This window comes from Lampris incognitus, chromosome 20 (assembly GCF_029633865.1).
Source record: "Lampris incognitus isolate fLamInc1 chromosome 20, fLamInc1.hap2, whole genome shotgun sequence".
NCBI classification, from domain to species: domain Eukaryota; kingdom Metazoa; phylum Chordata; class Actinopteri; order Lampriformes; family Lampridae; genus Lampris; species Lampris incognitus.
This window is the reverse complement of record NC_079230.1, coordinates 25,254,127-25,268,464: the sequence shown is the minus strand read 5'-3', so window position 1 is coordinate 25,268,464 and position 14,338 is coordinate 25,254,127. Positions and strand designations below refer to the sequence as shown.

At 47.8% G+C, this 14,338-nt stretch overlaps 1 protein-coding gene across 1 annotated transcript in view; it reads right to left on the bottom strand.

Moving 5' to 3' along the window:
- The window catches only part of arap2 (ArfGAP with RhoGAP domain, ankyrin repeat and PH domain 2), a 195,775-nt gene that overhangs the window by 84,025 nt on the left and 97,412 nt on the right, over nucleotides 1-14,338 (bottom strand). The window contains exon 13 of the mRNA XM_056300208.1: nucleotides 13,396-13,570. Coding sequence (XP_056156183.1) covers nucleotides 13,396-13,570 — 175 coding nt within the window. The remainder of the gene's footprint in view (nucleotides 1-13,395; nucleotides 13,571-14,338) is intronic.

Genomic DNA, 14,338 nt, shown 5'->3' with positions numbered 1-14,338 from the left:
CATCCGTCATGCCGGCGTGTCCCTGAGCAAGACGCTGGATTTCTACCAGCAAGGGGGGGGGGGGGATCGCCGTGTCTCTAATGCTGCAATCTGACTGAGCTGCAACGCGGAGAAAGACGAAACGGGAACGCCGTCGCGGGGATCAATGGGGTGTCTCATTAATATCGTGAACTCAAAGTACGCTCTTTAGTCGGCATGGATTATTAATTTCGCCCAGCCGCCCTCGATCAGGGTCAGAGATAAGGTGTTCCTGCGGAGTTTAAAAGGAAGAAAACGCCATACATCTGTTGAGGAATGTGTTAAAAAAAAGGGTTTCTCTTACCCCCCCTCCCATATAACCGACTCACGCTCTCCCACCCTCTTCATCTCTATCCATATCTGCCTCGTGTCTATGCTCACTTTCTCTCTCGCTCTCATTTTTCCTTTTCTGCCCCCCCACCCCCACCCCCCACATTCTCTCTCTCTCTCTCTCTCTCCCTTCTTGTCCTGTCTTGCTGCTTTTAAGAGCTCCCCCCGTTAAACCTTATCGTTCTCAAATTCAATTAGCTTCAATTCTCCAGTTCAATTTTCTGCCGAGGCCCGGACTATATCTCAGAGATTTTATCTCCTGTTACCTCGAGCGCTCTCATCAAGCTAGGTAAAATAACTTTAATTGAAACCACTTTTAATTGAAGCGACGTTTTTTTTTCTTCTTCCCTTGCAGGAATCACCGCCACCCCGTCTCAGGGCCACATGTCAGTCGACAAAAAAGAAAAAAAAACACCATCAGTTAATCTGACAAGACAGGAGATGATGGTTCACCTGTGATTTACTCACAGACTCATTATCCTGATGATCTGGTGTGCGTCGATATAATTATTCTGACAAAATGAAGTTGACATAAATTGATTAAAAGTAAAAAAAAAAAACCCATCAAATGTGGAGTATAGTTTACAAAAAAGATACTACTATTAAAAAAATAAAAAATGTGTTCATTTCTACTACAATATGGCAGCCGGTATGAAAGTAATGCTTGTAATGTGCTGCTTATTAAAGTTGAGAGACACCTTCGGTTTACTTTGGATGAAATCATCTGTGTGTTTTAATTGAACTGACAACATTTCTTTTTTGTTTCCTCACCTAAAGAGCGTTTTTAATCATTGGATTTGCAGCGTCGCCTTTTAAACTGACCAGAATATCCCAAGTGGCGACAGATCTCCAAAACGTCTCATTACAAGTCGGAAGGGGCGACGAAAGCAAAAATGTAGACTTCTAGTACGACTACTGCCGTTAAATCATGGTGGCCCATCTCTCTCTGTTCAAACACACACACGCACAGCCTCTTCTGAATGATTTATAAAGGGAAACTGCCATTTTTCATCTTAATCTCCATGTATGGCTCCTCAGTAAAGCTCACAATAGGACAGCACCACTTCTGTGTAGTCCCCGTCCGGCGTTGTGGATGGGTCCACTTTTAAGTGGGAAGAGTTCGCCTGCAGACTCCCTCATTTAGATGGTGGTCATTTTAAGAAGCCACTTTATTTTGTCATTGCACAGGGTACAATGAATTTGTTCTCTGCATTTAACCCATCCTATTGTATAGGAGCAGTGGGCAGCTGCAGATCCCTGGGACCAACTCCAGTTCTTCTTTCCACTGCCTTGCTCAGGGGCACAGGCAGGAGTATTAACCCTAACACACATGTCTTTTTGATGGTGGGAGGAAACCGTAGCACCCGGGGGAAACCCACACAGACACGGGGAGAACATGCAAACTCCACACCGAAAGGACCTGGGACGTCCTGGGGTTCGAACCCAGGACCTTCCTGCTGTGAGGCAACAGCACTAACCAGTGGGCTACAAAAAAAAACAACATGGACGGCCAGTATGTATTTCATGATATTCTAGCAGTTGCCTGACAGATTTGTCAAGTTGTTACTTCAGTCTGACATTGCCTCTAACTGATTTCCATGGGGGAGGGGCATTCCATTCTCCTGAACCAATCACAAGAGTCCAATGTTTCCCCCTGCATCTAACGTCTTTTGGAGTCGACCCTGATGCGTGGCCATGCCAACTAACTGGTTTTTAGCTGGGGTTTTGAAGAGCGGAGCAGAGCGAAGTAAAAACACACTACAGTGTCAGGTGATATTGAGAAGACATGCTGTCCATGTCAAATACATTTGTTAATCGGGGGGGGGGGTCATTTTAAGACAAGAATATTAGTCAGGAGCCCAAACGCAAAAGAGAAGTCATTAAGTGAACGTTTCCCAAATGTCGGGGTAATTCTCCCTTAAAGATCGGGTGTCTATTCTGTTTTCGACTATTTTCTTATTCTTTTTTCTGTTTTCGACTATTTGTCAGGGTTGAAGATTTGCAAATTACATAACAGCTTTACAGACAGCATCAGTCCCAGCCGTGACACTGATTGGCTGATTGTTACCCCCCCCCCACACACTCATTGGATGATCCCTTTTTCAACTGACAAACTACGGTTTCATGTCATGATGCCAGACCACAAGAATCAGTCACTTCACTGGAGTGGGTGGAGTCAAAGGTCTGGACCCGGGTAAGTACAACTGTACATGTACGAGTTGGAGTAAACTGAAGAGATTACGCAGTGAATTCTGGGTATTATAGGAATGACGGAATCTAGTCAGGTGACTGAGCAGACAAATGGCAAATTCAGGGGAAATTTTGGGTGCAGTTGATTTTTTTTTTTGGCTTCTTCAAACTCAGGAAATATTCAAGATCAACATAATACCCTATGACAACGACGGCAGTGGCGGTCCCTGCCAATTCTTTACAGGAGGGCAACTGTTGACGGCTAAGGCGATCCATTCAGTGGGGAAATTAACCTAAGACAGCTAGCTAACTTGAATATTGTCTCATTGCATTTGTTTTTTCTGGTCACCTCACGCAGCAATACCACCAGTAACCACGCGATGACAACAAGGATTGTTCCTAAGCCTACAATCTACTACTACTTTCGGCTGCTCCCGTTAGGGTTCGCCACAGCGGCTCATCCATTTCCATCTCTTTCTGTCCTCTGCATCTTCCTCTGTCACAAAAGCCACCTGCATGTCCACAAGCCATCCGGTCCTTGTATAACCAAAGTGAGAGCTGTGCCCTCATTCTCTGCACAAAGTCAAACATGTTTTCGGTGGGTGTCGGACTCTGCCAAGGTTGTCCCTTGTCTCCAATTCTGTTTGTGATATTCATGGACAGGATCTCAAGGCACAGCCAAAGGTAGGAGTATGTCCATTTTGGGAACTTCAGAATTGTATCTCTGATCTTCGCAGATGATGTGGTTTTGTTGGCTTCATCAGAGAACCCTACTTAGCTTGCTGCCACCGCGACCCGACCCCAGAGAAGCAGCTGATGATGCATGCATGAATGAATGAATGAATGAATGAATGAATGAATGAATACATCCAGGAATTCATTGTAAATGTCTTGAACAAACTTATTTTGGCTCTACAATGACTGAAAAATCTACTGTGGTCACCAACAGACAAATTGTCATTTATCAGTTTGCCCTCACAAATACCTTTTAAAGTGAAGAGAGACCTGCTTCACCATTAATCAAATAAAACTGAGTAAGGTCTTCAATCAACATGGGCTAAAATGTTGTTTGTTGATCCTTCATCATTGTGACAACGTGCAGCTATCCTGTAGCTCTCGTCCTATTGTGTGGTAGTGTTGATCCTCCCGAAAGGCAAAAGTTTCAGGCAACTGTCCATATGCATCTTCTGGGTTTCATGCTTTTCACTTTCTCTGAGACATGATGTACATCGGTGACATGCATAAGTTGCCCAAGCAACTAGGCAGCTTTATAAAAATATAACATATAGAAATCTACAGTTTTGGAGAAACTCACAAAAGCTTGAACTCTAAATTTACACTTGACGTTGCCTCGTCATAGATCACAGCCTGCATGTCCAAGAGGAAGTAGCAGCTATTCAGAGGGTTAATGTTTTGGCAGAGCTGATTAGAGCTGCCCACGTTAACTAAATTTAATTCCAATAAGTAACCAATAACATGTTCAATTTCTCACGTTTATAACAAACCGAATTTCATGAAAATCGGTTCTGAATTCAGTGAATTATGGCTGATTTAGTAGTGAAGTCTGCATCTCTCAATACACATTGTATTTGTTTACTAGCGGATCTCGAACACTCCAATATGGCGACCATGCAGGCATAGCGGCGACATACAGCAGTAATGAGGTATGACTGGTTGCCCTGGTTACGTATGATGAAAACACATTAGCACAAGCCCACCTGGAACCCATAGAGATTGCACTGCAGTGCCCGCAGTTCGAAAAAAATTCCCTCAACATGAAAGTCGACCAGAGCGATCTGGGCGATTTTCAAACAAACTGAAATCGCCCGAAAGGGGCGATACTCCATGAAACACGACTTGACACTGACTGGACTACGATATTCAGACACAGGACAAAGTGTCTGGAACAGTCACAGCTAGATTAACACTTGGTACAATGTGATGGAAAAATTCTCTTTCCCTTTCCCCTTTGGTGGTGCGTCGCCCGACCCATCCGAAGGAACAAACCGCCCATGAATGATGGTCGTGGGATGTTATGGCGAACTGTGGACTTTCAAAATACACAGTTCAAATGTGTATCCATCCGTCCATTATCCGAACCGCTTATCCTGCTCTCAGGGCCACGGGGATGCTGGAGTCTATCCCAGCAGTCATTGGGCGGCAGGCGGGGAGACATGCTGGACAGGCTGCCGCCAGGCCATCACACTGGGCCGAAATACACACATTCATACCTAGGGACAATTTAGTACAGCTGATTCACCTGACCTACATGTCTTTGGACTGTAGGAGGATCCCGAGCCCCCGGAGGAAACCCACACAGACACGGGGAGAACATGCAAACTCCACACAGAGGACGACCCGGGGCGACCCCCAAGGTTGGACCCCGGGACTCGAACCCAGGACCTTCTTGCTGTGAGGCGACCGCGCTAACCACTTTGCCACATGCCACCCTCAAATGTTTATTTGTCACATAAATAGTAGTACAAAAATTAATACTACTACAAAAATGTTGTGAAATGCTCGATGGGATTCTCCAATGGCTGTGTAAGGTCCAGCACAGCAGAAAACATCAGAAGAAGATCATCTAAGCAACAGTGCATGCTAAAAGGAAATCAAATAAATTAATCTGAAACCAGAAAAAGTCAAAAATAGCCCAAGTTAGGGGAAACAGTTCTACAAAATGTGCAGTGTGAAATGTACTACATACCCATGTGCACTCTACACAAATATGTATTCCATGCAATTTCACTTTCAGTTAACCACATTCTCCACAATGTTTAAATAACACAAGCGAGCTTCCTCGGGAACACCGGGAAGCCCCTCGTGTACAGTTACAGTTAAGGTAGTTTAGCTGCTCAGCTGTAGCACCCTCACACACATGCGGACATACACAAACACAGTATTTCCCATCTACTCAGGTACGGAGAATGTAAATAAGCCCCTGGGTTGGTCTCCTCCAGTCTGACTGGTGCATCGGTTTTAACAAGGCTCTGTCTGAGCCTCTTAAACAAGCCTTTAGCCCTCTAAAGGACTCCGATAAGGTGGGACTGGGTTTGCTATGGGGGCAGTGATTGAGAAGTCGGCCCTGCGCCGATTGGACCGGTCCCCGTTGGGGAGGAGGCGGGATGACATACGGCTCAATTATGACATAGTGCCATCTGGTCAACCCACCACAACAACCACACAGTGATCCCCAACAGGCAGCAGACAGCAACACAAACAGACAGACACACTCACGCTGTCTCTGTCTCACACACACACACACACACACACACACACACACACACACACACACACACACACACACACACACACTATCATCCCTTACATATACTCCTTAAGCAGCCCTCTGCAACATGTTCCTCCTGATTTCAGCCATCCACATACTAATGTGCTACGCCTGTAAGAAGACCCCCCCCCCCCCGTCTCTCAGCAGCTGCAGGTGACCTGCTGACCCTCTGACAGGCTGGTGTGTGTGTGTGTGTGTGTGTGTGTGTGTGTGTGTGTGTGTGTGTGTGTGTGTGTGTAAAACAACAACAACAACAACAACAACAACAACCACAAGCATCTACCCAGACAAGCTGGAACATTCGTTTAGTGGCATGAGCAACAGTATGGGAGAGGGTACCAAGAGGAAAAGGGATCTGGGTTTTGCGTGTGTGTGTGTGTGTATGTGTGTGTGTGTGTGTGTGCTTATGTCCATGTTTGTGTTAATGTTTTTATTATCCACACAGAAAGCTTGCTGGATGAATTTTTAATGTCGCAGGAGACACAGCACATCAGGGAAGCTGGGGTGTGAACAATAAACCTTATTTTTCCTCCAAAACTCTCCGAGACGGGGACTCGGAGGAAGACGCCAACAGCAAGCGGCGCCGTTGCTTAACTTGGTGTTACGGCGCAGTGGCCCCCAACATTATAGTTTGCACCCCCCCCTTAACACAGCCTCCATGTGTTTACATCGCTCTGTATTTGCTTTTATTTATTTATTTATTTCGGATCCCCCCCCCCCAATTTTTCCCCCGACTTGTACCTGGCCAATTACCCCACTCTTCCGAGCCGTCCCGGTCGCTGCTCCACCCCCTCTGCCGATCCGGGGAGGGCTGCAGACTACCACATGCCTCCTCCCATACATGTGGAGTCGCCAGTCGCTGCTTTTCACCTGACAGTGAGGAGTTTCGCCAGGGGGACGTAGTGCGTGGGAGGATCACGCTATTCCCCCCAGTTCCCCCTCTCACCCGAACAGGCGCCCCAACTGACCAGAGGAGGCGCTAGTGCAGCGAACAGGACACATACCCACATCCGGCTTCCCACCCACAGACACGGCCAGTTGTGTCTGTAGGGACGCCCGACCAAGGCGGAGGTAACACGAGGATTTGAACTGGCGATTCCCATGATGGTAGGCAACGGAATAGACCGCTACGCTACCTGGACGCCCGCACTGTAGTTACTTTTAAGGCATTAAGGTGATGCTGTCTCCCAGACAGACTTACAATAGTCGTGTTTCCATCCAACTTTCGAATACATTTCAAGTGAATAATTCAATATCGGGAAAAAAAGAAAAAAACCATGTGAATGGGGCATCCGGGTGGTGTAGCGGTCTATTCCATTGCCTACCAACACGGGGATCGCCGGTTCGAACCCCTGTGTTATCTCCGGCTTGGTCGGGCGTCCCTACAGACACAATTGGCCGTGTCTGCGGGTGGGAAGCCGGATGTGGGTATGTGTCCTGGTCGCTGCACTAGCGCCTCCTCTGGTCGGTCAGGGCGCATGTTCAGGTGGGAGGGGGAACTGGAGGAAATAGCGCGATCCTCCCACGTGCTACGTCCCCCTGACGAAACTCCTCACTGTCATGTGAAAAGCAGCGGTTGGCGACTCCACATGTATGGGAGGAGGCATGTGGTAGTCTGCAGCCCTCCCCGGATCGGCAGAGGGGGTGGAGCAGTCACCGGGACGGCACGGAAGAGTGGGGTAATTGGCCAAGTACAACCGAGGAGAAAATGGGGGGAAATCCTAAAAAAAAAAAAAGAAAAAGAAAAACACAGGCCGCTGCATGGCCGCATTTGTGACCCTGTTCTGACTGTGGCGAATATAAAACTACCCCGGTCAGGAAGCCAACCAGGGGGCGGTGTCGTGTCCTGCTGTGTGGACACGTTATATTTGCAGGCGTAGAACACAAGTCAGTTTTTAAGTCAGTCAGTTTATGTGTATGCAGCTTTTTTCCTGGGGGTGAAAAGAAAAAGGATAATCTTGAAAAGCTACTGAGACACAAACACTGTGCCTGAAAGGCAACTTAGAAATAGCGACAGCTAGAAGTCAGGGGCGACGAGGGACGGCGGCCATCATCCATCCCGCCCTCGGGGCTGTCGAGCTGATAAGAGACGCTACCTCCGAACATGGCCATTGGCTGTTCCAATGACCCCCAGGGCGGGGATATGCAAATGACCACGCTCCTATCATATCCCAAGGTGCTTTTGGGCAAAACAAGGCTGCACTGGGAAACCCGATTCCGCCGAGGTCAACGGGGAACGTGCACACACGTTAGCGCCTGGGCACCAGTATGGAGGAAGAAAAAGAAAAAAAAAGTATGGGGCGGCTGATGACGCGGAGGCGCTCTGTTGTCTGGTGGCGGTGGTGATCCTGAAGTTGGAGAGAAGCTACAAATGAGCAACGCCAGGGGCTTTAGGGGAGAAGCTGGTGGACGTCTTTGCTTTAACAGGTGGTATATAGGGTGAAAAGAGACGGCGCTCCCTCTCGTTTATTTGGATTTCTAACAAACTCCTGGTGGGCTTTAGTTTTATGCATACTGACAAGCTATATGCATATCAGTGTGCCCATGTCCCATTAAACGTCATGTGCATACATGTACACAGGTTCGGAGTATGGAGTAGTATCTGTGCATCCATATGTGTCTGTAGAAATGTAAATATGTACACAAATATTTATGAAGGCACACTTGTATTGTATTGTGCAGACTGTGGCAACAGAATTCTTCAAAAACTAAAGAATTTCTCTTTCTCTCTCATATACTATATATGTATATATACATACATACATACACACACACACACACACACACACACACACACTGACAAAAAATAAGGCCCTGAATGACATGCACACCCACAACATTCAAACACACACTTACAACGAACATGATTAAATAGACCAACAGAAGCATTCTGGACAGTCAAGCACACGTGCACACACACACACACACACACACACACACACACACACACACACACACACAAACACACACACACTTGCACGATTATATACACAGACACACAGCCATAAAGCACTTTTTCCCATCTTCATTACGCAAAACTTTGATGAGGGCAGATGTGTGTGGTGTGTGTGTGTGTGTGTGTGTGTGCGTGTGTGTGTGTGTCTATCTCCCAGCGAACCTCCAAGTAACAGCCATTACCATGGCGACCAGGTGACCCATGCCAGCAATTAGGACTGGGAACAGGCTCGGCGGTGGAGAGTGCGCACAGATGCAGTGCATACATTATGTAAATCAGGGTCCCTCAGAAAGCCTCCCCTGGCCCTCGCCGAAGGCCTCGCTCGCTCCTGTAATTTAATACATTCTTATCATCACCCCCACGTGGAACTATACAACCACAGTACGCGTGTCATGGGGAATCCAAACAACACAGCACATCTGTAACAAGGCTCCAATGCCGGGGAACAGGAGACAAGCAGCACAAGGAGGAGTTGGGGGGCAGACAGAGAGAAAGAAGGGAGAGAGAGAGAGAGAGAGAGAGAGAGAGAGAGAGAGAGAGAGAGAGAGAGAGAGAGAGAGAGAGAGAGAGAGAGAGATTGAATGGGGGAAAAAGTTTTTATTTTAAACAGACAGGTTTTACGTGTGTGTTTTTTTCCCCCCATTTTCATTTTTGGGGGAAAAAATCAAAGGAAGAAATAGTTATTTGAGTATGTGCACAGCCATCTAACAGACTTCACTATTGGTTTACCCTTCAAGGCTCTGCCTCGGCATCCCTCACCACCCAATCAAGTGGTAGGGGCTACACGGCACCCCACCACCTATAAAACCCCTGCATCTCTGCAGCTTGTCTCCCTCTGAACTAAACAACTAAGACTGGGGCCAGCTGGGCTGGAGGTTAGAGGGCTACGCGTATACTGATAGAACTGGAATTACATTCAGGGTAACTACTATTTGTCTGTCATATGTGCTCTGCCCTCTAACGGGCTTCACTGTTGGTTCACACTTAAGCCAAAGGCTGTTGGGGATGAATATACTCACAACTGGGCCTGACTGGCACTAGTCAAGACGACATAACACCCTACACAGCAGCAGTCCAACAGATGAGTACTGCCCCCTCTGAGGGTCTCGTACCGTACTGTACCACAGCAGCAGTCCAACGGTCAAGCACTGCCCCACCTGAGTGTCTCATACCATACTGCAACAACCCATCAAGGGTTTGGCACAGCCGACTTAGCAGTCGATTGAAAACGAGGCCTATCTTGATCATGCACCAAGCACTGCATGGGGTACCCATACAGCAATCATATCCCTGAGATATGGCTGCACCAAAGTTGAAGTGGAGGACCAGGATGCCGCCAAACAGATGTCTTCCACTGACACTCCCCTAAGTGCCATCAAGGACACAATGCCCCTTAAAGAGTGCACCCTGATGCCCACAGGAGTAGGGTGGCCTATAGCATCATAACCTTGCAGACTGCATCACAAATCCAGTGGTTGAACCGCTGCACCGACAGAGGAGCCCTCTGAGCCCGACCGCCATGGCAGATGAACAGTTGGTCGGATTTCCTGACTGTTGCCAAGCACTCCACATAACAGCAAAGTGCCCTCACCGGACACTGAGGGTGGAGGTGCTCCTCCTCCTTGTTAGTATGAGGAGGAGGAAAGAAAGCTCTCAGACAGATGACCCTAAATCTGAATGAGGAGGTCATGACCTTCGGCCGGAAGGACAGGTTGAGGCGAAGTTCCACCAACCCCTTGTTGTCACTGACAGACGTGCAGGACGGTAATGACAAGGCACACAGATTTCCCGCCTTCTTGGTTGAAGTAGAGCCAAGAGAATAGCTGCCTTGATAGATAACAATTCCAAGTCCGCCTGGCCAAGTGGCTCAAAATGGCAGACCAGCCAACCCGTCCAGAACCATTTGCAGGTCCTACTGAGGAACAAAGCGTGGAGTAGGGGGGCTCAACCTACGGACCCTATCAGGAAGTGCTTGACCAAAGGGTGGCTACTGATCATGAAGCAGCCAAACCCATCATGGCCCGCTGTCATCACTGCTGCAAACACCCCCAAGGTGGAAGCAGCATGGCCACCATCAAACAGGTGCTGTAAGAACTACAGAACATCCTGCAAAGGGCAGGAACGAGGATTGAGGTCCCTGGCCTTGCATCAGATCACAAAAATAAGCTCTGGTGGTGGAAGGGGCACGCACATTCTGAATATTTGTGACCACCAGACACAGCAAATGAGGGCAAGGCCTACCGCATGGCTGAGCATAAAGGCCAACCATGAAGTCATCCCAGGGAGCAGCGGAGAGGGCATTGCGGAAGCGGGATACCCAATCTCTCGGTGGCTGAAGAAAACAGGCAGGGCAGATCGTCAAGCGGGTACCAGTGAACAACCGGTGGCTCCAAGTCAAGGGAAAGAGAGGCCGGGTCCTCTTCATCGTCATACTCGTTCCAGGGTTTAGAGCGGGCTACCGCCTTCTTGCTCACTGGCACTTGGACGGCGTGGGAGAGGCGAAAGGAGTTGGTGTACTTCTGCCTGTTCTTGCACTTTACACAGGGGAGAGTGAGGCAGGCGGGGCAAGTTCTTGGCTTCCTCCTGATGACACCAACCAAGGAAAAAGAAGCAGGCCTGGCGGCTGTCCAGAGAAGACATTTCATTGGAGCAGGAGGAGCAGGTCTTGATAGAGTAAATCATAACTATGACACTGGAGGGTAAGAGGTAGAAAAAAATCTCAGCTCAATACTCAAGATGGCTTCGTGAAAAAGGGAGATGAGCTGCGGAGACATCGGGGTTTTATAGGTGATGGGGTACTGTATGGCTCCTACCACTTGATTGGGTGGCGAGGGAAAAGATCTGTCTCAGGTGCTGAGGCGGACCCTCAAAGGGTAAAGCAATAGCGAAGCCCGTTAGAAAGTTTCCCGCTGTGCTTTTATGAATATGGCATGGCTACACTGAACGTATAATTTTAACATGATTGGCTTGTAAAGCCATAAAGACAACGGGTTGAAAACATGTGGAGCCAACAGCTGGGGGTCCCACACACATGGCTCACATCTGGGTAGGGGCATTTACCCATAGACTTTTATCAGTGGTTGTGTCAGGGTCTGAGAAGAATATTTTACCCATGCTTTATATAACAAAAGGGGTTTTGTTGAACAAGTCTATCCTGTGCTTTGCCTGGAGGCAACCCTGGCCATGACAAAGTTCTGTTTACCTTTATTTGGGACTCTTACCCCCCCCCCCCCAGCACAATGACCGGAGACATGATGCACTAAATAACGTGAGCCAACAGCCACATACACGCCTGTCCGAATACGTGTTCAGTGGATATTTTCATTGCTCTCCAAGGGGAAAGTGCACATGTCAAGAAGCAAAGAATAGTACAGGGATGAAAATATACTGGGGAAAAAAGTCCAAGAAAAAGGTACGTCAGGGGTGTCCGGGTAGCGTAGTGGTCTACTCTGTTGCCTACCAACACGGGGCTCACTGGACTGAATCCCTGTGTTGCCTCAGCCTTGGTCGGGCGTCTCTACAGACACAACTGGCCGTGTCTGCAGGTGGGGAACTGGATGTGGGTATGCGTCCTAGTTGCTGCACTAGCTCCTTATCTTGTCAGTCTGGAGAGAATAGCGTGACCCTCTCATGCGCTACGTCCCCCTGGCGAAACTCCTCACTGTCAGGTGAAAAGAAACAGCTGGCGACTCCACATGTAACGGAGGAGATGCGTGACAGTATGCAGCCCTCCCTGGATCAGCAGAGGAGGTGTGGAGCAGCGACCGGAACAGCTCGAGAGAGTAGGGTAATTGGCCGGATACAATTGGGAAGAAAAGGAGGGGGAAAAAATCCACAAAAAAAAAAAGGTACATCTTCATCATGCCAATACATGGTCCCAACTGGCAGAGGTTTTTTCTACTGTGTTGCTATTGACAGATTTTATCGGCTTTAAGAGGCTCATCATTTATAGATCTGCACATTAAATTTGTATCGTTTTGTAAATCTTTAAAGTGTAGGTCATTATAGTCAAGTCGAATCAAGCCAGTTTTTATCAGCCAAGTATGATCACACACAGGGATTCGACTTGGTACGTTACTCCGAGTTACACGTAACTATACACACATGTACACAGCAAGACAAGATTAAATAAGTTTAGACACCAAGAACCAAATATGACACGTTTTAAGAGTGAAAATATGAAAGAGTGCAGTATGAGCACGGTAAGAGAAATAACAGAACAGGGCTGTGCTATAAGTAGGCTACGATCAGACCGGTTACTGTGAGGTGTGAAGCACGCCGCATTGCGCAGTAGCACATGCTATTGCACTTTGAATAAAACTGCACAGATCCTGTCACACTGCTTACAGCACAAATTGGTTATTGCCCTGGTAGGGGGTAGGAAGGCAAATTAGATGAAAGTGAATATGGCACAACATTAAAGAGCTGAAGTGAAAAACCAAACTAAGTAAGTACAATTTATTCATATATGTACTAATGTATGGATGAGTGTAATGATTCTCAACAAAGCTTTACTCTGCATAAGAACAGAGGAACCATAAAACATGTCAACATCTCTCTCTCTCTCTCTCTCTCGAAAACACAATCTTGCAACACCCCCCCCCCACCCTACCTGAGAGTTTGTTTTGGTGGAGGAACTCCATCTGCAGCATCTGCCCCGCCCGTTGGGCGAGGAGGTATGGGGTGGAGTACTCTGGGTCCCCCGTGGCGCACATGACATCCGCCCCGCTGAACACCAGCGCCATGGTCTGCACAACGTCAGGCAACACCACAGCCGCACACAGCGCCTGAGCACACAACAGGGTGGATATGAGACTCTTCCCTGGTTCTGAATGTACCGCACCGGACCTGTGCCTGGTCTACTGTATATGGCGGTGGTCACCAACAGCCTCTAAAAAACAGGACTGACAGTAAATGACGACATTCAAACGTGTCATTTTTAAATTCTGATTCTTAAAGTGACATTCAACCGCTGGTTTAATGTTCAGAGTGCTGGTGGTCGACCTAGTCCTTTAAAACGACAATTTTAACCCAAGTGTCGTCCACAAATCTCAACCAATGGCTAGGTGGTGTCCCTGGATAGGGCATCAGAGCCCTCTTTTCCACTTCCTCCATATCCAAGTTGGCCCCTATGGGTGACACTGGGGAACCCATAGCACACTCATGTTTCTGCCTATAGTACTGCCCCCTGTATGTGACATACGTGTGGACTGAAGACACAGCTTCAGGAGGAAACACACTTGGTCAGTGTTAAGGGTGGTCTTACTGCTAAGGTGGCCTAAGAGTACATCTGTCGCCATCTTACAATGCTGTGATTGTAACTATTCCCCAACCCTCTGTGAATAGTACACATGGCCATTGTAACTCTAGTTAATGGTCACGGCAATTTGCATATGAAACCGATCGCTGGTTTTGGTCGTTATGCCGCTGTATTGTTTATAAGGGTGGGGATACCTGCAGTCAGTTGAGACTGATGAAGTCACTTAGATGAGTGATGAAACGTTTCTCTCTCAATAAACGTTGTGTCACATGAACTGATTCAACTCTCTGTGATT